This window comes from Rattus norvegicus, chromosome 9, assembly GCF_036323735.1.
Source record: "Rattus norvegicus strain BN/NHsdMcwi chromosome 9, GRCr8, whole genome shotgun sequence".
Classification (NCBI taxonomy): Eukaryota; Metazoa; Chordata; class Mammalia; order Rodentia; family Muridae; genus Rattus; species Rattus norvegicus.
Genome location: NC_086027.1, coordinates 49,152,115 through 49,172,765, shown reverse-complemented (window position 1 = coordinate 49,172,765; position 20,651 = coordinate 49,152,115). Strand labels below are relative to the sequence as shown.

The window sequence follows — 20,651 nt, the reverse complement described above, 5'->3', positions numbered from 1 at the left end:
TGGATATGGCTATATGGCTATATGGCTAGAGATCTTGACTGCTGAGCTAAGGAAGGAGCTAGGCTGGCCCAGCCTGTCACTCAGCCAGAGCTTGTGGTAGCTGCTGATACCCAGCTGCATCCTGTGTGGCCTGAGTAAGCAGATGAGGTGAGAGTTGGCCTGTCAGCTCAGATGCAGCTCTCCTGTAAAGGATTCCAGAGGAGGGTTGCTGGGAGAAGAGAGAGGGGGAGAAATATGGTTTTGGCACATGTGTCTGATCTAGGGAGGAGCATCTAGTCCAGACTAAGTAAATTCTGGGTTTGTGGGGAAAGTAATACATTCTTTGGCTCTAAATTTTGGGGATTAAGTTTCTAAGTTCCTGAAGTGTTAGGAATGGAAGCTAACTTTAATAAAGGTGTGCATGGAGACTAGATCTAGAACCTTCTGGTTTGCATCTCCTGCTACTGGGGCAGTGTCCACCCTTACAGGTGCTTCTTTGGAGGCTGTTGGCCTGAGCTGGCTGTTGTGTCCCAAGTATTAGCTCGTGACTGCTGTGTGCTGGCCTGTCTGTAGAAGGAAGGATTGGGAGGCCCCATGGTGGCCCTGCTGTTAAGGTCCAGATTATAGCTCTCCTTACCCTCACAGCTGGAATGCACACGAACCTTAGGCTAACAGACCCCCTCCTTCCCTGATGCCAGCCAGGAATCCGAGATAGCCTAAATCCCAGGCTGTGTTATGGTCATGTGGTATAGCACCTCCTCCCTCCTCTAAAGGGAGGGGCCCCTTACTGGCCCTGTTGGCCTACACTGTCTTCAAAGTCCCCACCACACTGCTGTCTGTCTGTCTGTCTGTCTGTCTGTCTGTGGCATTAGGGCTTCTTTACTAAATCTCACCAAAAAAAGACAGTCCTCCTTAGTGTCACTTGAGTCACTCGAGTTTGGGGTTTACCCCAAACCTTTCATCTGAGAAGGAAGTGGCCAAACACTCCCTGCCTGAGAGGACGGGCTAATGATGACCCTCACACGGAGCTGGCTTCTTACTACACAGGACCCTGTTGATGTCTAAGCTGTCCTGGAATAATGTAAAGATTTGTCAGCTGGACTCAGGCTGCGGTCTCTGTGTCTGGCCCCATACTCAGCATATTTAAGCTTCATCCACACTGCCACGTGTATCAGTGCCTTTCTCCTGCCTTGTGGCTGAGTAGTCTCCATCTAATTAAAGGGACATGCCACATTTTATTTAGCTGTTCATGAGTTGATGGATATCTGGGCCACTTTTGTTATTATTAGCATTAACATTAGCATGTGATTTGTTAGCAGACCCTTGTTTGTGGGTCCCCAGGAGTAGAATTTCTGGGTAAATGGTGACCTGCAGGACCCTTCAGAGAGACTGGTTTCCTACAGAAACCACATCATTTTTAGGCCTGCCAGAAGTGTGCGAAAGCTCCGATTCCCCAGATCCTGGGCAGCACTCAGTGCCTTAGGGTTTTATTGCTGTGAAGAGGCACCATGACCAAGGCAACTCTTACAATGGAAAACATTTCATTGGGGCTGGCTTACAGGTTCAGAGGTTCAGTCCATTATCATCATGGCAGGAAGCATGGCAGCCCAGGCAGACATGGTGTAGGAGAAGGAGATGAGAGTTCTACATCTTGATCCTCAGGCAGCAGAGGGAGACTGTGTCCACACTGGGCATAGTTTGAGCATATGAGACAGCAAAGCCTACCCTCACAGTGACACACTTCCTCCAGTAAGCCACACCTATTCCAACAAGGTCACACCTTCTAAAAGTGCCACTCCCTATGGGCCAAGTATTCAAACACATGAGTCCATGGGGCCATTCCTATTCAAACCACCATACTTAAAAGAGTAACCTGACTTTTTGATATTTACATTTTTATGCCATTTGGGAGTCAAACCAAACAAGTCAGGCATGTGTGATGTATGGGTGCCTTGCCTGCACATGAATGTCTATGCACCATGTATGTGCTTTGTGCTTGCAGGGGCTATAAGAGGGCACTGGATCCTTCCTGGAACTAGAATTACAGACAAGTGTGAGGCACCATGGGGGTCCTAGGAATGGTACCTGGGTGCTATGGAAGAGCAGCCTGTGCTTTTAACCTGTGGGCTTTCTGTCTAGCCCCCAGGAATGTACATCCTGATTCCTGAGATTGTGCAGTTATTTCTTTTTTTTTTTTTTTTTTTTTTGGTTCTTTTTTTTGGAGCTGGGGACCAAACCCAGGGCCTTGCGCTTCCTAGCCAAGCGCTCTACCACTGAGCTAAATCCCCAACCCCTGTGCAGTTATTTCTGTGCGGGCTCAGTATGCTCTGCTTGCTCCGGTGATTGGCAGTGAACTTGGAGCCTGGAGACTGACTGGGAAATGCAGCCTGTCTGCATGCCCTTGCTGTCCGGCTGGGCCAGTTGGGCATTGAGGTATTTATTTTTCTCTATGAGCGCGTATGTTTACTCCCCTTCTCTTCCCTATCGCTCCCCAGGGACCTGGAGGCCAGAGCGCAGAATGAGTTCTTCCGGGCTTTCTTCAGGTTGCCGAGGAAGGAGAAGCTGCACGCTGTGGTAGACTGTTCCCTCTGGACGCCCTTCAGTCGCTGCCACACGGCCGGGAGGATATTCTCCTCTGACAGCTACATCTGCTTTGCCAGCAGAGAGGATGGCTGCTGTCACGTTGTGCTTCCCCTGAGAGAGGTAGCTCTCACCCATGCTGCCTGCTTTGTGCTCCTGAAGCTCACCCTTTGCCATCTGGGCCCTGAGTCTGTTTTATGTTGCTCAGACAAAACACTCGAGGCCAGATAAACTTATGAAGAGAAGAGGTTTAGCTCACAAGAGAATGGTGCTATGTTAGGGCTTGGAACTGGTCAAGGCCTTATCAGAAAAGGGTGATGCAGTGGCTGGAGATATCACATGGTCAAACAGAGAGCAAAGGCCAGTCCTGTTGCTGTTTGCAGTGACCTAATTTCTGACAACTAACTGAGGTCTCCTGAGAACTGTATTAGTCCTTTCTGAGGGAAACGTTCCCAGTGGCCCAACCACACCAACTAGGCCCCACCGCCAGTAACCCCAACTCCACTTACTCCGGCCTCACAGAGACTATGCTTCTTGCTGGTGAGCCTCTGGGGTCACATGGAAATCCTATCCAAACACAGCCTCTCTGCTGCTGCTGTGACGGGGCAGCCGAAGGGTATCCACTACCAGGGCTTTATCCTAAAGACGGCCCTCTGGCTTTGTGAGGAGCGGGACCTGAGTCGCTCATTCCTAGGATGGCTGTGGCTCTTCTGGTGGTGCTTTAGCTGCCCAGAAGGGCTGGGTAAAGAGAGCATTCCATCCTCCTCTTCCTCATTGGTGAAGAGTGTGCTGGGGAATTAGAACTCTCCAAGATCTCTCAGGAATGAGTTCTCCCCTCTTACCTCCCCCCAAGAGAGAAGCAGCCTGTAAAAAGTGTCACCTGTAGAAACCAAATGGCAAATTCCTTGGTTCACTCACACTCCTAAAACTTTGGCTTAAAAACTTTAAGTATGAGTTGGGTCCTTTCTTCCTGTAAAATTTCATAATTCTGAAGGTGAGAGGCAACATGAGCTTCTGTCTGGATATGGAGTTCAGTCCTTTGGTTTCAGGCACCTTAGCACCAGGACCCTGACCCCGGGGACCACGGGAGTCTGGCTGCTTGTGTGCCTGTCCTGAGCATGATTGCTAAAAGGCTCAGCTCCTCACCCCAGTGATCTCTGATCTCCGTGTTGTTATTCTGCAGCTGACGTGCTATAAACAGGCAGCTAAGAAAGCCAAGTCCCAGCTCTTGGGAGGCAGGGGCAGGCAATTTCTATGAACTCAAGGCCAGCCTGGTCTACACAGTCAGTTACAGACCCGCTAGAGCTACATAGCAACACCTTCAAAAAGAAAAGTAAGCAATCCTGAACATGCATAACATATTTATCCTCTTGACCACTGTTAGGTGTGCATTTCAGTGGCACCAAGTGTGTTCACACTGTTACACAGACATCCTCACTATCCTCTCCAAGGCGTCCGTCTTCCCAACTTGAAACTCTGTCTCACGTAAGAGACTAAAGCTTTATGAATTTGACTACTCAGGGTAGCTTGAGCAGATGGAGTCATATAGCATTCTTACTTTGTTTTGTTTTTAAGTGTGTGTGTGCATGCACACACATGAGTGCAGTTGGCTCTGGAGGCCAGGAGATAGAGAGCATTGGTGACTCTGGAGTTGAAGTTACAGGCAGTTGTAAACCACTGGGAACTGAACTGGGGTTCTGGGCAAGAGCAGTGTGTGCCCCTGGCTGCTGAGCCACCTTTCCAGCCCGGCTACTTATATTTTATACGAGTGGCTTAGTCCGTGTATCACAGTGCCCTCAGGCTTTATCTAGGATACAGTGTTTCTTTGGAGGCTGATTGCTACTTTGTGATCTGTTTGCTTAGCCACTCACCCTGTGAACAGAGCCTTGGGCTGCTGCCCTCTTGTGGCGATGACAGGTAATGCTGCCCAGGCCATTTTCCTGCTTTTGCAGAGCTCTGTCTGGATGTGGGCGTGATCGCACACCTGCGAGGCTCCTGTCTTGACTTTGTGTGTCTCTCTGTTTCAGGTAGTCAGCATTGAGAAGATGGAAGACACGAGCCTGCTGCCCAACCCCATCATTGTGAGCATCCGCAGCAAGATGGCCTTCCAGTTCATTGAGCTCAAGGACAGAGAAAACTTGGTAGAGGGCCTGCTGTTGAGACTGAAGCAGGTCCATGCCAACCACCCTGTGCATTATGAGACCTCACCAAGTGATGATGACATGGTAGGAGCCTTTATAGGGACAGCCTTCTGTGACTCTTCTTGACCTCTGGGGATGGCCATGGTCTCCAAAGGGAGTGTTTGGAAAGACGGGCTCTGTGTGTGTGTGTGTGTGTGTGTGTGTGTGTGTGTGTGTGTGTGAGAGAGAGAGAGAGAGAGAGAGAGAGAGAGCGAGCGCGAGCACGCAAAAATGTGCTGAAGACAGTTGGGCTGTGCATTAGTGTGACGTCACTTCTGATGGCTCTGGTGTTCTGAGTTGGGGGCTGCCTGGAGCAGAAGGGGCCATGGGGGAATCACCTGCACCCATACTGCCTCGGTTGGAGAAGATGTGGCATCCCCATCTCCAGGTTAGAGGAGCAGTGGGACCTTCATATACCTTGAAGCAGGCATCGATCGAGTTTTCAAGGTTGCTAGGGCTGATGCTCAGGGTGACTATGATCTGATAGGAGAGAGAGTTTCTCATCCTAACACTGGAGAGATAGATACAGGAATGTACTTGGGTTTGCTGGGACATCATTAGCCATGACTTCCATTAGGAAACTTGTTTTAATCTTTAAACTTCCATGTGTGTGAGATGAGCATATATGTACGCGTGTATGTGGCCATATGTGCGAACATGTGCATGCACTGGTGGCTGTAGGAATCATCCTGATCATTCATCCACCCGTTTGTTGAGCCAGCGTCTCCCGGTCAGACTCAGTGTACTGTCATGGTTACTCTCCCTAGCCGGCTTGCCCTGGGATCCCATCTCTGTCACATGAACCTGGCAATAAATGCAGGTTCTAGATACTCAGACTCTGGTCCTACATTTGCTTGGGGCCCCGTGTTTTGACTTTTAACTGACGCACAGTGCTGTCTGCGCCTCTTCTCTTTAACTTGCAGGCTTCACCTGTGTTTTACTCAACAAGCATCTGCACCGACAAGTTTGGGGATCTTGAGATGGTGTCTTCTCAAAGTAGCGAAGAGAGAGAGAAGGAGAAGAGCCCCCTGCCACATCCTGAGCCCCTGACTGCCGTCTTCCAGCAGTCTGGCAGCCAGAGTCCTGACTCCCGCTTGGTGAGTGAGATGTCCTTGAGCAGCAGCTCTGGGCAGTGGCCTGGCCGAGGTGGCTTGGGTGGCTCTGAGTATCCATTGCTTCTCTTCCCTCTTCTTGCCCCAGGCACCATAGGGAGATGGCTCTTCTGCCCGGGGACAGAGCTGCCCCTCTAGGTTTCTGGGTGTACAATGAGTCTTTTGCCAGCCAGGCCTTCTGTGCATGCCTTTCTCATGGGGTTTTCTTTGCCCCTCGCTGTACCTGAAATTTACATTTGGCCAGACTGGCAGAATCCTGGAATGCACCTGTTTCTGCTGCCCCCCTCCCCTCCCTGGACCACAACACTGAAATTCCTGGGTTTTTACCTGTGTGCTGGAGAGTCAAACTCAAGTCTTCATGTTTGCATTGCAAGCCCTCCTTAACCACAGACCCATTTCCCCAGGTCCTGTTGTTGCTTAATTCATAGTTGTTCTTTTTTAATAGGGAGATAGGAGTCATATATAGTTGATGAATAGATTAAGAATGGGACTCTGGCTGGCAGGCAGGAAACCATGCTGCAGCCATAGGCCCAGGCGGTGGCCTTGGGCACTATAAACAAGCATGCTGCTTCCTAGATACCAGCCTTTAAAATCCAGACCGAATCTTCTTAATCGCTTTTACACACTGTGTTCAGCCATTCCTTGTCCGAATGACAAAAATGCTGGGTCTAGGGATATGTTACTCACGTTATTGGACAGTAATTATTACAAATAGTTTTTAATATCTTATAAAAGGCCCGGCGAACCATTCCTGGCATACGAAGTTTTAAAGGACTTTTAGAGAAATAAATGTCCCCTCGTTCCTGATAGTGAGGGTGCAGGTTGGCGAGGAGGCTCAGTGGTTCAAGCACTTGCTTCTTGCAGAGACCCCATCGTGGTTCATAACTTCCCGTAACTCCAGTCCCAGGGGATCCACACCTCCTCAGACCGCTGTGAGCACCAGGCGTACACATGATGCATATAGGCAAAAACACTTAGAAAAAATAATTTTTTTTTTTAAAAATTGGAAATTTTTTTTTTCCTCCGGAGCTGGGGACCGAACCCAGGGCCTTGCGCTTGCTAGGCAAGCGCTCTACCACTGAGCTAAATCCCCAACCCCCGGAAATATTTTTTTCCAGGTTTCAGTTTTCCTGCTTTCTGTCAGGAAAAGAGGCATTACCCCAAATTCTCCATTGCACCCATCTCTCACATGCAGTCTGAACTGCTTCTGTCCTTGGTGGACGTGCCCTTGTTATGAACGGTGACTGTGTTCGCACAGACGTCTCCGCTAGGATCCTTGGGGCTCAGTGCTGTTTGTCTGCGTCCTTTATGCCTGGCAGCAGCTCACACATGTTCTATGTGTGAAGTCTCTTTATCTCTGCTCTTCCTGTTGGTCCCCAATAAACAGAGACATTCTTTACACTGTTACCGATTGTCCATGGGCTTCTCGTCATGTTAACAAACATCTCCATTTCCAGTCCCGGGAGCAGATAAAAATCAGTCTGTGGAATGACCACTTTGCAGAGTACGGCAGGACCGTGTGCATGTTCCGCACTGAAAAGATCCGGAAGCTGGTGGCCATGGGGATTCCCGAGTCTTTACGTGGAAGGCTGTGGCTGCTTTTCTCAGGTAGGTTTTGGTGTGTTCACACTTTGTAATCTTTGGAATAGACTCCGGAATGGCCTTCCTGTGAGCAGCACGTAGTCCTCCCTCTGTGGCTGCTAGGTGCTAGCTTAAGAGTCTTACAACAGTGTTTCCTGAGGCATGGGCTGTGGTGAGTGACTTTAGAAGCAGGAGCAGGCTTCTCCCCACCCACCAGGGATGATTTTGTCCTGTTAGGCCCTGGTGCCAGGCCAACAGAGGGCCCTGCCCTCTGTGGTGACTCTGACCCCTGTCAGGTGCTGTGGGCACATGGCTAGGAGCTGCTTCCCCGTATGAGCCTGCTCTACTGTGGGCACTGGTGAAGATCCAAAAGTCTGTGCCTGGGTACCATTCTGTCCCCGTTCACCCTTTCTGGGTGTCTGTCTTGGTTACTCCTCTGTTGCTGTGAAGAGACACCATAGCCATCAGTTCAATAAATTCAATTGGCTTGCTCCATGGCCATCTTGGTGAGGTGCAGAGCAGCAGGAAGGCAAGCATGCGACTGGGGCAGCAGCTCAGAGCTCACATGTAATCTGCAGGTTACAGACAGTATACTGGACCTGGTGTGGGCTTTTGGAACCTCAGAGCCAACCCTAGTGACGTGACACACCTCCTGACACGGTCATACCCACTCTGACATGGCCATATCCCCTCTGTCATGGCCACACCTCCTAATCTTTTCTAACCAGTTCACCAAATATGTGAGCCTATGGGGGCCATTCTCATTTGAACCACTACACTGGGGCTAGAACCTTCCCTGGCCTTTCCTCACAGACGCCCTTGCTAGTGACCCCATTCCCACCCCCACATTATCTCTTTTCTCCCTCTTACATCAATTTGGTCCTGCCCCTTTCCTGTCCAAGAATCCTGCCCACATATCTGATGCTTAGCAGCAACTGCACAGCCCTGGCCTAGGCCAGCTTAGCCATGCTCCTTCAAGCTCCTCCTACTAGTGTCTGGCCCGTGACTGGGCAGGCACCCATCCTCCTGCTTCCCAGGGTGTAATAGTAACTTATTCACCTGCTCTAATTGTCATTTCCAAGGCTCACTGCCTCCTTCTGCTAGCCTAGGTCTAGTCCTGGAAGCTTCTAGCTCCATACAATCTAATCTAGGCCTAGCATGTTTTCAGCCTCTGAGACTTGCTGCTGAATAAACTCACTCTTTCTAGCTCTTTCTAAATTCTGGCTGGCTGGTCAACTCAGCTGATCTGGCTTAAACTTCTCTCTAAACTGATTCAGTCTGGCTTCTCTGGGTTTCTCCTGAATTGCTCTACTTGGCCTCATACTAACTCTGGTAACTTGTTTTAATCTGTTGGCTCCTTCTCATTCTCTGGCTCATTCTGTCTTTACCTGTGTCTAGCTTGGTCTCTCTTCAATCTGCCTCTTTACAGCTGTTCTGCTAACACTGCTTCCTCCTCCTCTTCCTGCTCTGCTCTCTCTTAAGTAGCCTCTTTTCACTCTGTTCTCCTGAGAGTTAAGCAGATCCTGTTCTGTCAGATCTCTCTGTTTCATCATGTTGCCTCTCAACTGCAAGCACAGCTGCTTCCTTCTACAAACTAACTTTACCTCCATTGTTTGGGGTTATAGGTGTGCACCTAAGGGGTTAAACATCTGGACCTGAGCTTTCCTTTACCTGAAACTTGCTCTGTCCCTAGGCTGGCCTTGAACTCAGAGATGTGCTTGCCTCTCTCCGTTGGGATTAATGGTGTGTCTGTATTCCAGCAGATCACACAGACCTAGAAGGTCTTTGGATGTGATCTCTTTCCAGAGCAGCCATGTTCTGAATTAAAATTTCTCTACACCCGAGTCTTCAGCAGCTGCCTGTCAGACACACACCATGGTGGCCCCACCTTTAAAACTTCTTGTGTGGGGCTGTTACGTTTCACACGGGATACAGGAATGGATAGGGCTGTTAGCTCATGAGGGACTGTCTGCTGGTGCTAGGGTTTGCCGTAGTGTTGAAGCAGCTGTCAGCCACCAGCTCATTACATGTGACAAACGCCTCATGACATAATTGCCACTGTGCTGGTGGGATGACAGTGCTCGCTGAAGAGGGGAGTTGAGGCACAGGACTGTTTTTACTACACCTATTTAGAATTTAAAACCTTGCCTAACCTTGTTAGAATGGTATCCAGTTCTGCTCCCTCTCCCCTCGGAGGCCACCTTGTGTGTTCTGGGGCAGGTCCCTGAGTAGGCAAATTCTTCATACCCACTGGTCATTTGCCTCTCGGCACCTTCCTGGTTGACGCCTGGCCTTGAGTCTGGGGTGGTGGCTAGCCTCCTCTAGGTTGTCCCTCTGGGGTGGTGGCTAGCCTCCTCTAGGTTGTCCCTGCTGGCTGCTGTGAGGTACTTGCCAGTGCTTTGCTAGTCTTAATCTGGGTTGTGCTTTCTCATGCTCTTTGCACAGGGATAGTGACAATTTCTTGTTGAATTAACACAGGACAGTTGTATGTGGACTTGCTGCGGTGAATATTAAAAAACAAAAACAAAAACTGGTAACCTTTTACCCCTAGCTAGCGCCGATACCCATAGAGGCACATGGCACTTGGTTCCCTTTTGACCCGCTCTAGTGCTCATACCTGTGGGGCTGCATGGCAAGTATTGCTCAGGCTCAGGTGGTCCAAGAAGTGTTCCAGCATGGCACCTTGCCACACTGGTCTCTAGAGTCAGTTCCAGCACCCGTGGGGCTGCATGGAAGTAACCATAATTTATCTCTGGTTTTGTCTCTCCCAGCGGCTCTCTGCTAACTGCGGACTCTCTGGTCCCAGCTACCTGGCAAAAATCAAGACTCAACAAACTGCAACCCAACAATCAGATTTACATGTTAAATTCTCAATCCACAATACATCCACACAATAAACTCACAACCAATTGATAAGGATATAAACCGCCCACCTAGATAAGATAAATTTGCCCACAGAAATCCACCCCTTAAGAAATATACATAACTACCTTGGTAACTCAAGACCACCGGGATCTGGGTCCTCCTTCTCCGCCTCCATCTTGATTCTCCCTCTCCTTCCCCTTCTCTCCTGCCTTACAAAAGCTTTGTCCCTGCCTCATTTTTTTACTGTCCAATCATGGCCTTGACCTAACTTGGGCCAGCCGTCACCTTCATATTGGACTTGTGTGTATCTGGGCAGTGCAGTTTTAAAAGCATTAACAACGCAGCTGCTTCAGGTGTGTCTGGGAACACAGGTGCTCAGTGTGATGTGCTTTGTTACACAGCTGCACTCTGCCGGGTTTGTGGAGTGACCTTTGCCCTTTCTGGATAACATTAATTTTAAAAGAGCTACTTTCTTTCTTGTTGCTATTTTTGGGTCAGTCTGCCTGATAGTAGCCAGACCTCAGAATGTCTTATGACAGTTATTGACACATTCCTCACCTGTCGTGACATCATCGTGATAGCCGTGTTCTTTTGAAATGTTGCTCTCCACTCCTCAGATGCTGTGACGGACCTGGCCTCACACCCTGGGTACTATGGGAATCTGGTGGAGCAGTCGTTAGGACGCTGCTGCTTGGTGACAGAGGAGATAGAGAGGGACCTGCACCGCTCTCTGCCTGAGCACCCTGCCTTCCAGAATGAAACTGGTATTGCTGCCTTGAGGCGGGTGCTGACAGCTTATGCTCACCGGAACCCCAAGATTGGATACTGCCAGGTGAAGTGGCATGAGTGGAGCCATGAGGATTCTGTTTTGTGTGTGCGATGGTCACCCCAGGCTTCTGCTGTTTCTGGCCGTCTAGACAAGCACCGTTCCCAGAATTGATATTCCAAAGTGCCTGGTCAAATAGGCTGATCATCTGGGAAGGGGGCTTGGGGACGGATGTACACTGGAGGTGGAGTGGGATAACTAATTAGCCTTGAGACTGTTGCAGAGATCATAGGGTTGATGTGGCAGTGCTCTCACGGAGAAAAGGGTGCTTTGGGGCAGTCACTTTCCTATCGGAATTGAGAAAGAGGTCTGCAAGCCATCTAAGTGGGAAGGTGCAGCTAGCAAGTGCCACATAATCCAGGGATTCAAACAACAACCCAGAAGGAGACTGACATTTGAAAATAGAAGATTTAATTTTCTGGTAATGAGCAGAGCCAGTGGGCAGTCGAAGTATATGCGTGTGTCTCTGCTGTCTGAATGTATAGAAGATAGCTGGATTGATCCCAGCCTGAAGCTGTCTCACAGCCACCACGGTGTAGACCAAGACCACTGTGCTCCTGCTGCCATGCTTAGGGAGCTCTACCCTTTGTAGTTCAGACCCAGGGCGTCTTGTGTGCATGCTGTGGATGTTCGTGTGCTGTTATGTAGCCTGGGCACTAATGGTCCCCTTTCTGCCCCTCCGTGCAATGCAGTCCATGAACATCCTGACCTCTGTGTTGCTGCTGTACGCCAAGGAGGAGGAAGCCTTCTGGCTGCTGGTGGCTGTGTGTGAGCGGATGCTGCCTGATTACTTCAACCACCGGGTGATCGGTAAACTGCCTTCCTCCTCTTCTTTCTCCTCTTTTTCTTCCTCCTCCCATCCTCTTCTCCTCCCTTGTTCCCTCCTCCAGATATGGAGGAGTGGTTCCTAAGCCTGGGGAGGACAGTCATTGTTATCCTGCTCATAACTTACCTCTGCTTTCCTCAGTCAAGTCTGCAACACACACACACACACACACACACACACACACACACACACACACACCACACCACACACACCACACCACACCACACACACACCTACCTTTTAATTCAGGGAAATCCTCTCTTGTCATACTAACAAAGTAAAATCAGTAACTCCATGGGTTGAAAAACCAGTGGATTGAAATAAATAGCTGATCTACAAGAGGGAAGGGAAAGTCCCCAGGTCGAGGAACACATCAGTGTAAAACATCAGGGACTGCATGGGTGCTGTGGCCTGGACAGGGAGAGGCAGTGCCCTCACAGAAGAAGACAGTGATAAAGGTTTCTTTGGGTTTATGGTGGTCCACTTTTTGTTACTTGGTGCTGGTCACATAAAAGACAGGTTGGTTGGCTCTGTTTTGAAGGTTCGAAGGGTCCAGCACCTGCACAGAGAAGGTCAGGTGTGGGCTCCACAGTAGGGATGCACGTTGGAGCATGCACTCCCATTCCCAACTGGGAAGCAGAGTTAGGTGAAACATCCTTGCTCCTTTTCTTGCAGCCTTTGTGGGAGAACTGTCTTGTCCCCCTAAACCTGAGCACCTCTCCTACATCAAGGTGGACGATACTCTCAGGGGTACTTCTTAGTGATCCAGATGAGGCGTCAAAGTGGTTTAAAGTTAGGGTAGCGGGGTGGGGTGTGCACACCTTGAATCCTGGTACTTGGGAGGCAGAGGCAGCAGGATTTCTGTGAGTTTGAGTTCAGCCTAGTCTGGACAGTGAGTTCCAAGCCAGCCAGAGCTATACCAGAGAGACCCTGAATTGAAAAAACTAAATAAATATAACAAAATTAAGGTGGCTGGGCAGGCCAGGCGGCCTTGTGGGTAAATGTACTGTGTGCTAGGCATTGTGAGCCGAGACACTGACTCCAGAATGTTGTTCTCTCACCTCCATGCATGTCCTCCACCACCTGCCTCTGCCTCTGCCTGTCTGTCTGTCTGTCTCTCATGCACATACATACAGACACACACATGTGTACATGAATAAATATAACTTAAAAGAGAAAGAAACTACGGTGTTAGTATAGGAACAAACAAAAACCCAGGGAGATAGAGAATTTGGCGCCTGTCTGGCTGCAGGCCCTAATCGGGAAGCTGATACTGTTGAAGACTGTTTTCTAAGAACTGAAGGGTCCGTCAGCTTGGAGGAGTAAAACGTGGAATGGGGATGTGTGTGCTCAGGCTGTGTGTTATTTTGTATATGTGTGTGCCCTTGTTGGGCACCTGGCTCTCTCCCTTGCCCAAGTGGGCAGTGGGCAGCTGGCTTACTTCCCGTTTCACTTTGTTTTATGGGAGGAGTGCAGAATATCAAGAAGTGAGTTGTGGTATCACCAGAAGAAGCATTGTAAAGCCATTGGTTGCTAAATATTGCTATGAGACAGTTTGCGGTGACCGTGTGTGTGTGTGTGTGTGTGTGTGTGTGTGTGTGTGTGTGCGCACATGTGTGTGTATTGTATGTGTGTGACTGCTGCTGCTGTTAGAAAAGAGTGCACAGTTTAGAGCATACCCCTCACTACAGGTCACTTTGCTGCCTGTAGCTGGTTTCTGTCACCTACATTGATGTTGGCCTGCTCTGGAAGGACGTGTTTTGTGTCTGGCTTCCTTCATACACTGTCTGTGGCAAGCATCTGCCCTGGTATATATAGGTAGTTTGCTCTGCTGTGTTGTAGACCTAGGTCCTTAGGTTGACCTGTTGCTGTGTTAGTCAATGTTCTTGGAGGAATAGAACTGACAGAGTGATGTATATTAGGGGACTCATTAGACTGGCTTACAGGATACAGTCTGACTAAGAGTGTTTAACAGTGGAGAGGCAGAGAATCCAGTGGTTTCTGGGTACATGAAGCCTGATGTCTAACATTCCCCATTTTCCCCTGAAGACCTGAAGGACTGTTGGATTGCTGCTGGTCCTCAGATGTCATTAGAGACACCAGTGAAGGAACACTATAGTAGGGAAGTGATAAGGGAAGGAACCTGTCAACAAGAGGGAGGGTGAGCAGGGAAAGGCAGTATTCCCTTCTTCCATCCAGCCTTAATCTAACCACAGATAGAGTGGGCCTCATGGGATCTTGACGGCTTCCCACTGAACTGGTTCCAGATGAGATTCTGGTGGACTTCAGTTTGAGCCTATGAAATAAAGTTCAGTGAATATTCATGTCATTCTCTCCATGTTTCCCTAGGAGGACTGTGGGTACAGGGTTAGAGGAATGGCATTAGGTAGTAAGACGACACCAGTCTTACCGAGTGGATGCGACTGGGTCACTTAGTATTTTGTTGCAGCAGTGTGCGAGCCTCAGCTTGTTCCGAGTCCTTGCTAATACCTGGGATTGTCCTTTTCCTATCTGTCCTGTGGCTTTAAGTGTGCATGTCACAGACAACTCACCATTTTGAACATGTTTCTCTGTGTTTACTGCTATCTAAAGGCCAGCTTTGGGTTATTTTACAAAGGAAACTGGTTGTTAGCTTCTTACAAAGCTGCGGGAGTTGTTTGCTTCGGGTTTGAGAGTGCTAGGGAGATGTGCTGCCAAAGTTTTCTCTAGTTAAGCTCATCTTTGCATTCTGTTGCTGGTTTCTTTTGAAGAAAGGATTGTTTTTTTTAGACAGGGCTTCTTTGGATAGCCACAAATATCCTGGGACTCAGCTCTGTACACTAACTAGGATGGCCTCGAGTTCACGGAGTTCCACCTGCCTCTGCCTCTGCCTCCCAAGTGCTGGGACTAAAGATGTACACCATCTCCACCCATCAAAGAATGGAATTCTTGATGGGGTTGGAGCCCCTTTCCCCACTGATGAAACAAACACTGGTTTTCAGAAAGGCTGTCTTTGTATTGAATTGCTGTGGTCAGAGTCAAGAGTCTGAACTAAGCCCATTTCTAGACTCCAGCTCCTATTTCATGACACTATTTAGAGCAAGCTTATTTTTGGCCCTCTGCTAGAAAGCATGAGTCTTCCCCACAGAGGCTTCCTGCTCTCTTTGGCAGGGGCTCAGGTGGACCAGTCTGTGTTTGAGGAGCTCATCAAGGAGCACCTTCCAGAGTTGGCCGAGCACATGAGCGACCTGTCGGCCTTGGCGTCCATCTCTCTCTCCTGGTTCCTGACTCTGTTCCTCAGTATCATGCCTCTGGAGAGTGCCGTGAACGTCGTCGATTGCTTCTTCTATGATGGGATCAAGGCCATCTTCCAGCTGGGGCTGGCTGTGCTGGAAGCCAACGCAGAGGAACTGTGCAGTAGCAAAGATGACGGACAGGCCCTGATGATCCTCAGCAGGTGGGCTCTGGCTGCTGCCTCCTGTGGGTCATGGGGGAGTGGAGTAGTTCGAAGCTGGGGAAGACCACAGAGGGAGGCCACAGTGTGTGTGCCACATCTGTGGAAGCTTTCTGTTCCACATTGCTCCTTGGCACCTGTCATCGTGTGGTCTCTCCAGAATGAGTCTGTCATGTGGCACCACAACTGGGTTACAGAGGTGGCCATTTTCTCTCTTTCTGGCAAATGAGAGTTCAGGAAGAATGGGGCCCTAAATACTTTTGTCTTCTAAGAAGATCTTAGATGGAATCACCGTGGTGCTGAACAGGACTGAGGACCAGAAATGCTGGCTCATGCACGGGTAGCCAAGTAGAAGTGTCAAGTACTACGTATAGAGCAATGGTTCTCAACCCGTGGGTCTTGACCCTTTTGGGATTGCATATCAGGTATACTGTGCATCAAGTGTTTAAGATTCATAACAGTAGCAACAAAATAATTTGGCTGGGGGGTGGTCACCATGACATGAGGAACTATATTAGAGGGGCCACAGTATTGGGGAGGTTGAGAACCACTGGTATAGCAGTAAGTAAGCTAGAGTGACCAAAAAAAAAAAAAAAAAAGACACCAGCTGGATGCTTAAAACCTTATAGACACAGTTTATGATGACTTTACTGGAGTCTCAAGGCTTAGCAATGCCCAGGTCTACAAGCCTAACTTTAGTAGTGCTTCCTGCTTCTGCTGGAGAGACCATGATATTTGATGCCTTGTCCTGCTCTGAGTGTTAAGAGTGGGACAGTATTCTGGAATTGCATGTGCACAGTGTCCTCCTCTTGAGGGTAGATGTGGGTTTTAACTGTGGGGGTGTGCTCAGGTTTCTAGATCACATTAAGAATGAAGACAGCCCGGGGCCCCCCATTGGCAGCCACCATGCCTTTTTCTCTGATGATCAGGAGCCCTGTCCTGTGACCGACATTGCTGACCTGATCCGGGACTCCTATGAGGTACAGGAACCCTTTTCCATCCTCCAAGGTCCCTTCCTAGTTGGGAGCGAAAGTGTGCCTGGGATATGGACGCGGAGGAGGGTTTCTGGCTGCTTCCTGTTAGCTCTGGACTCAGCAGGCCCTGTGTCTATGCAGAAATTTGGAAACCAGTCTGTGGAGCAGATTGAGCATCTACGCTGCAAGCACAGGATCAGGGTCCTGCAAGGCCACGAGGACACCACCAAGCAGAACGTGGTGAGCAGGACACCTCCACGGGGCTCATGGGATAGAGCTGACTGTGAGGCCCTCACTGGTCATAAAACCTGAGAAGAGGTGCTTCCTTCTCTCTGCCCTCTGAACTAAAAGCCTAGTAGCCACAATATTACATAGAAACAATGAGTTTTCAAGAGTCAAATGGTGAGCAGCTAACTACTGCGAGCCTCGGTCTCCATGGTTATAAGACAGGGATAACGCCTATGGTTTAGTAGGAGATGGAGTACGGGCTATAAAAATTGGGCAGATGGCCTGCAGTAAGCGTTGTCATTCAGAAGCAGCTGTCAACCTGGAGTCTCAGCAGCGACTTCACCTCCATTAGAGCTTAACGGGCTGGCTCAGAACACTGCAAGTTAGAAGGATGAAGACAAAACACCTTAACCTGAATCTTGCGAGAGTTCATTCTACTGAGACAAGGGTGCTGCATGTCCCCCACTAGGAGGGAGAGTCCCACCCTTCTCTGATTGTGTAGGGTTGGGGGTGTAGGCCTGGCTCTTACTCCATCACTGTTCATTCTTTCCCTAAGCTCCGTGTTGTTATCCCAGAAGTCTCCATTCTTCCTGAGGACCTCGAGGAACTCTATGACTTATTCAAGGTAGGAAATCTAGGAGGGAGTCCTGGGTCTTGAGCCAGGTCCTAGCACACAGGGCCCGGCTGGCCTGCGGGTGGGCCTGTGCTGCCTTCTAAGGGCTCTAGTTGCCCAAGGGGGCCTGCCACATTCTTTCTCTGGTAGCAGAAGCTAGAGCTAGCCTGTCTACTTGAACTTGAAAATCCCCTCCTTAATACTCTGTTAACGGGTTAGTGTCTCTTGTATGTGTGTCAGGCTTCTCTGAGTCCAGCTTCAGGCTGACACGTGAAGGGAGGAGCTGGCATGATCTCAGGACAGCCCAGCAGGGCTTGTGTAGGCCCTGTACCCAAGCAGCTGGGCACTGGTGGAGAGGTATTTGCTGCGCTCTGGTCTGATGTTCACCATTCTGCAATGTACTTGTGAGCATGGGTTCCAGGTCCAGAGTAGAGACAGTGACTACTCTGAAATGGTGTTTACCTGTGTCTGCCCCTCAGCGTGCACTAGCTGTTGTACATACTTTCCATTGTGTAGTTGGTCTGTAGCTGCTCCATGTATTTTCCCATGGTGACATCAACTCTTCCTTATGCTGTATAATCATCACTATTATTGTTGTTGGGGTACAATGTCTTCTGGTTGGCTTTTTAGGGCACTGCACTTTTTTTTTTTTTTGAATCAGCATCTCACTAAGTTGCAAAGGTAGCTTCTTGCTTGTGATGCTTCTATGTGTCAAGTAGCTGGGATTACAGGCATGCACCACTAACTGGGCACGGTTAGCCTTTAAATTTTTATTTAATCTCTCACCCTAACAGTTTATCAATAATGCCTCTTGCATGTGTGCTGACCCAGAGTCCAGTGTATTTTTAAACTAGTAATATCATAGCAAACTACGGAGCCCTGTGGTTTTTTTAAATTTTTATTTGTTTGTGAGTACAGTGTAGCTGTCTTCAGACACACCAGAAGAGGGCATTGAATCCCATTACAGATGGTTGTGAGCCACCATGTGGTTGCTGGGAATTGAACTCAGGACCTCTGGAAGAACAGTCAGTACCCTTAACCACTGAGCCATCTCTCCAGCCTGAGAACCCTGTTTTATTTATTTATTTTTTCTTTTTTTCGGAGCTGGGAACCGAACCCAGGGCCTGGCGCTTGCTAGGCAAGTGCTCTACTACTGAGCTAAATCCCAAACCCTGAACCCTGTTTTATTTTAAGCTGGCAATAGCAAACTAGATTTTTAATCCTTGAGTGCGTGCGTGCGTACACGTGCGCGTGCGCGTGTCTCACTGGCCCGGAACTGAGATATTCACCTGCCTCTGCCTCCCAAGCACTGAACTTAGCTTTTGCGTAGTGGGGCGCATTGTCTTCTGGTTGGGTGTTAGGTGCATCTCTCAGCCTTTGGATGAGAATCACACAGGAATCCCCTCACCCTGATTTATAATTACTCAGTAGGTTCACCAGAGTATGCTGTCCTCGGTTTACCTCCTCCTTTCCTAGGACTCACCAGCCTGCTCTCTCGCTGACTGCTGTAAATATTCTTTTAATTAAAGAGGAGGCAGGATGGCCTCGTAGTGGAAAAACCAAATCAAACCACGGCAAGAGACTAGCAAATAACTCAGTGGGTAAAATGCTTGCCCCCAAGTGCCACAAGCCGAGTTCAGTCCTCAGAAACCCTTAGTGGAAGTAGAGACCTACATCCACAATGTTCTCTGACTCTGCGTGCGCGCGCGCACACACGCACACGCACGCACGCACGCACGCACACACACACACACACACACACACACACACATATAAAGTAGGGGTGTGCCCTTGGGATGTAGCCAGCCAGTAGTAGAATGCTTGCCATGTTATGTAGTTTTACTTCTGTTGCTATGACAGAATATCCTGACCAAAACAACACTGCTTAGCTTATAATTCCAGGTTAAAGTCCATTATTTTAGGGAGGTCAAGGTAAACTCAACCAGCTAGTCATATCACAGCCACAATCAAGAGCCAAGGGAGTAACTGCACCCTTGAGTCTTTGCTTGCTGCTAGCTTTCTCTTAGGTTTTTCAGGATCCTGTTTCTAGGAAATGTTACCCACAATGCATTGGGTCTTCTACATCAATTAACAACCAAGACACCCTCACTCCCTGGACTTGCCCACCATAAGCCAACTTTGTCTAGGAAATTCCCCCACTAAGTTTCTCCCCAGGTGATTCTGGATTGTGTTGACATTAAAAATTAACCAGCATACCTTGCATGGGCAGGTCCTGCCACATAGAAAGAGGAGGTGAATGATGACTAGTTCTTGATAACATCTCTTTTATTACTCAAGAAGTCCTTTGAATTTCTGAGCCCAGACTTGTGATGTCTCATTCTCTCTCCAGTTGAGACCATGGACACGCTGACCCAAATGATCAGCTAAATTTTTTTTTTTTTTTTTTGGGGAGCTGAGGACTGAACCCAGGGCCTTTCGATTGCTAGGCAAGCGCTCTACCACTGAGCTAAATCCCCAACCCCGATCAGCTAAATTCTTACATTGTGCTGGGTGATTATGCCCAAGAGCACTTGAGCTCTTACTTCACTTCCTTCCATGGTCTGCATTAAGACATAAAATCATACCTACTTTCTCATCATCAAAGAAAAACAAATTTGTAAGCAAAAATTGGCAGTGACCTGCCCACCCTGTTGCTGCTGTGGCCTTTCCTTGTACAGTAATTGGTGCCAATGCAGTGAAGTGAGTCTCCCTCTTAAGTCTGCCTGTGGATACACAGAAGTGTACATGGTGTAGACATTTAGGTGCCCCTTCTGTAATGCAGAATGTGGACTGTTGGAATGACTATGACACTAGCACTGGCCTTCTGTAGTGTTGGTGCTTGGTCTGACCCATTAAAGGCAGCATCAGTTTTTGCCGAATGAGATTTTGTATGTGAAGGTTTTATCGAGACACTAGACTTCTTTCAGCAAAGGGGCAAGTTCTGATTGTTTTAGCGTATTAATTCCTAGGACTTGAATGCACTACTTCTTTAAAATTTAAAGTTGTTAATATACAGAAACAACTCAGAAAATAAAAAAATGCACTAGGAAGTCTGGCTTCTGTATCTCACTGTGAACCTTTGTTATCCTAACTGGTAGCCTACTAGCTATTACCACTAGCTCCTTCCAAGTTCTGTATATCTGGGTATCCTTTCTGAATCTCAACCGTTTTTAGTGAAAATAATAAGTATCTTCATAATTAAAACTATGTCAACTGAATCACGCATCTAAAACTGGATAAAATGATAAATTTTGTGTCATGATTTTATCACAAAGAATAAATTTTTAAAAATTGTAAAACCTTCATAATGAAATCAAAATTCACATGGACAAGGTTAAGAAGGAAACACATCGGGGCTGGGGATTTAGCTCAGTGGTAGAGCGCTTACCTAGGAAGCGCAAGGCCCTGGGTTCGGTCCCCAGCTCCGAAAAAAAGAACCAAAAAAAAAAAAAAA

The 20,651-nt window shown here is 48.6% G+C and overlaps 1 protein-coding gene across 4 annotated transcripts in view; it reads left to right on the top strand.

The window, feature by feature from the left end:
* The window catches only part of Tbc1d8 (TBC1 domain family, member 8), a 110,032-nt gene that overhangs the window by 84,375 nt on the left and 5,006 nt on the right, over window positions 1-20,651 (top strand). For 2 of the 4 annotated variants that reach the window (XM_006244851.5, NM_001191067.1), the window contains exons 6-15: window positions 2,475-2,682; window positions 4,587-4,784; window positions 5,663-5,836; window positions 7,309-7,459; window positions 10,915-11,129; window positions 11,816-11,933; window positions 15,100-15,385; window positions 16,233-16,362; window positions 16,498-16,596; window positions 17,141-17,209. In XM_006244851.5, the coding sequence (XP_006244913.1) occupies window positions 2,475-2,682; window positions 4,587-4,784; window positions 5,663-5,836; window positions 7,309-7,459; window positions 10,915-11,129; window positions 11,816-11,933; window positions 15,100-15,385; window positions 16,233-16,362; window positions 16,498-16,596; window positions 17,141-17,209 (1,648 nt within the window). Of the gene's footprint in view, window positions 1-2,474; window positions 2,683-4,586; window positions 4,785-5,662; window positions 5,837-7,308; window positions 7,460-10,914; window positions 11,130-11,815; window positions 11,934-15,099; window positions 15,386-15,657; window positions 15,801-16,232; window positions 16,363-16,497; window positions 16,597-17,140; window positions 17,210-20,651 lie in introns of those variants that run through there. The other 2 variants (XM_039084197.2, XM_039084198.2) reach the window with 2 other exon arrangements.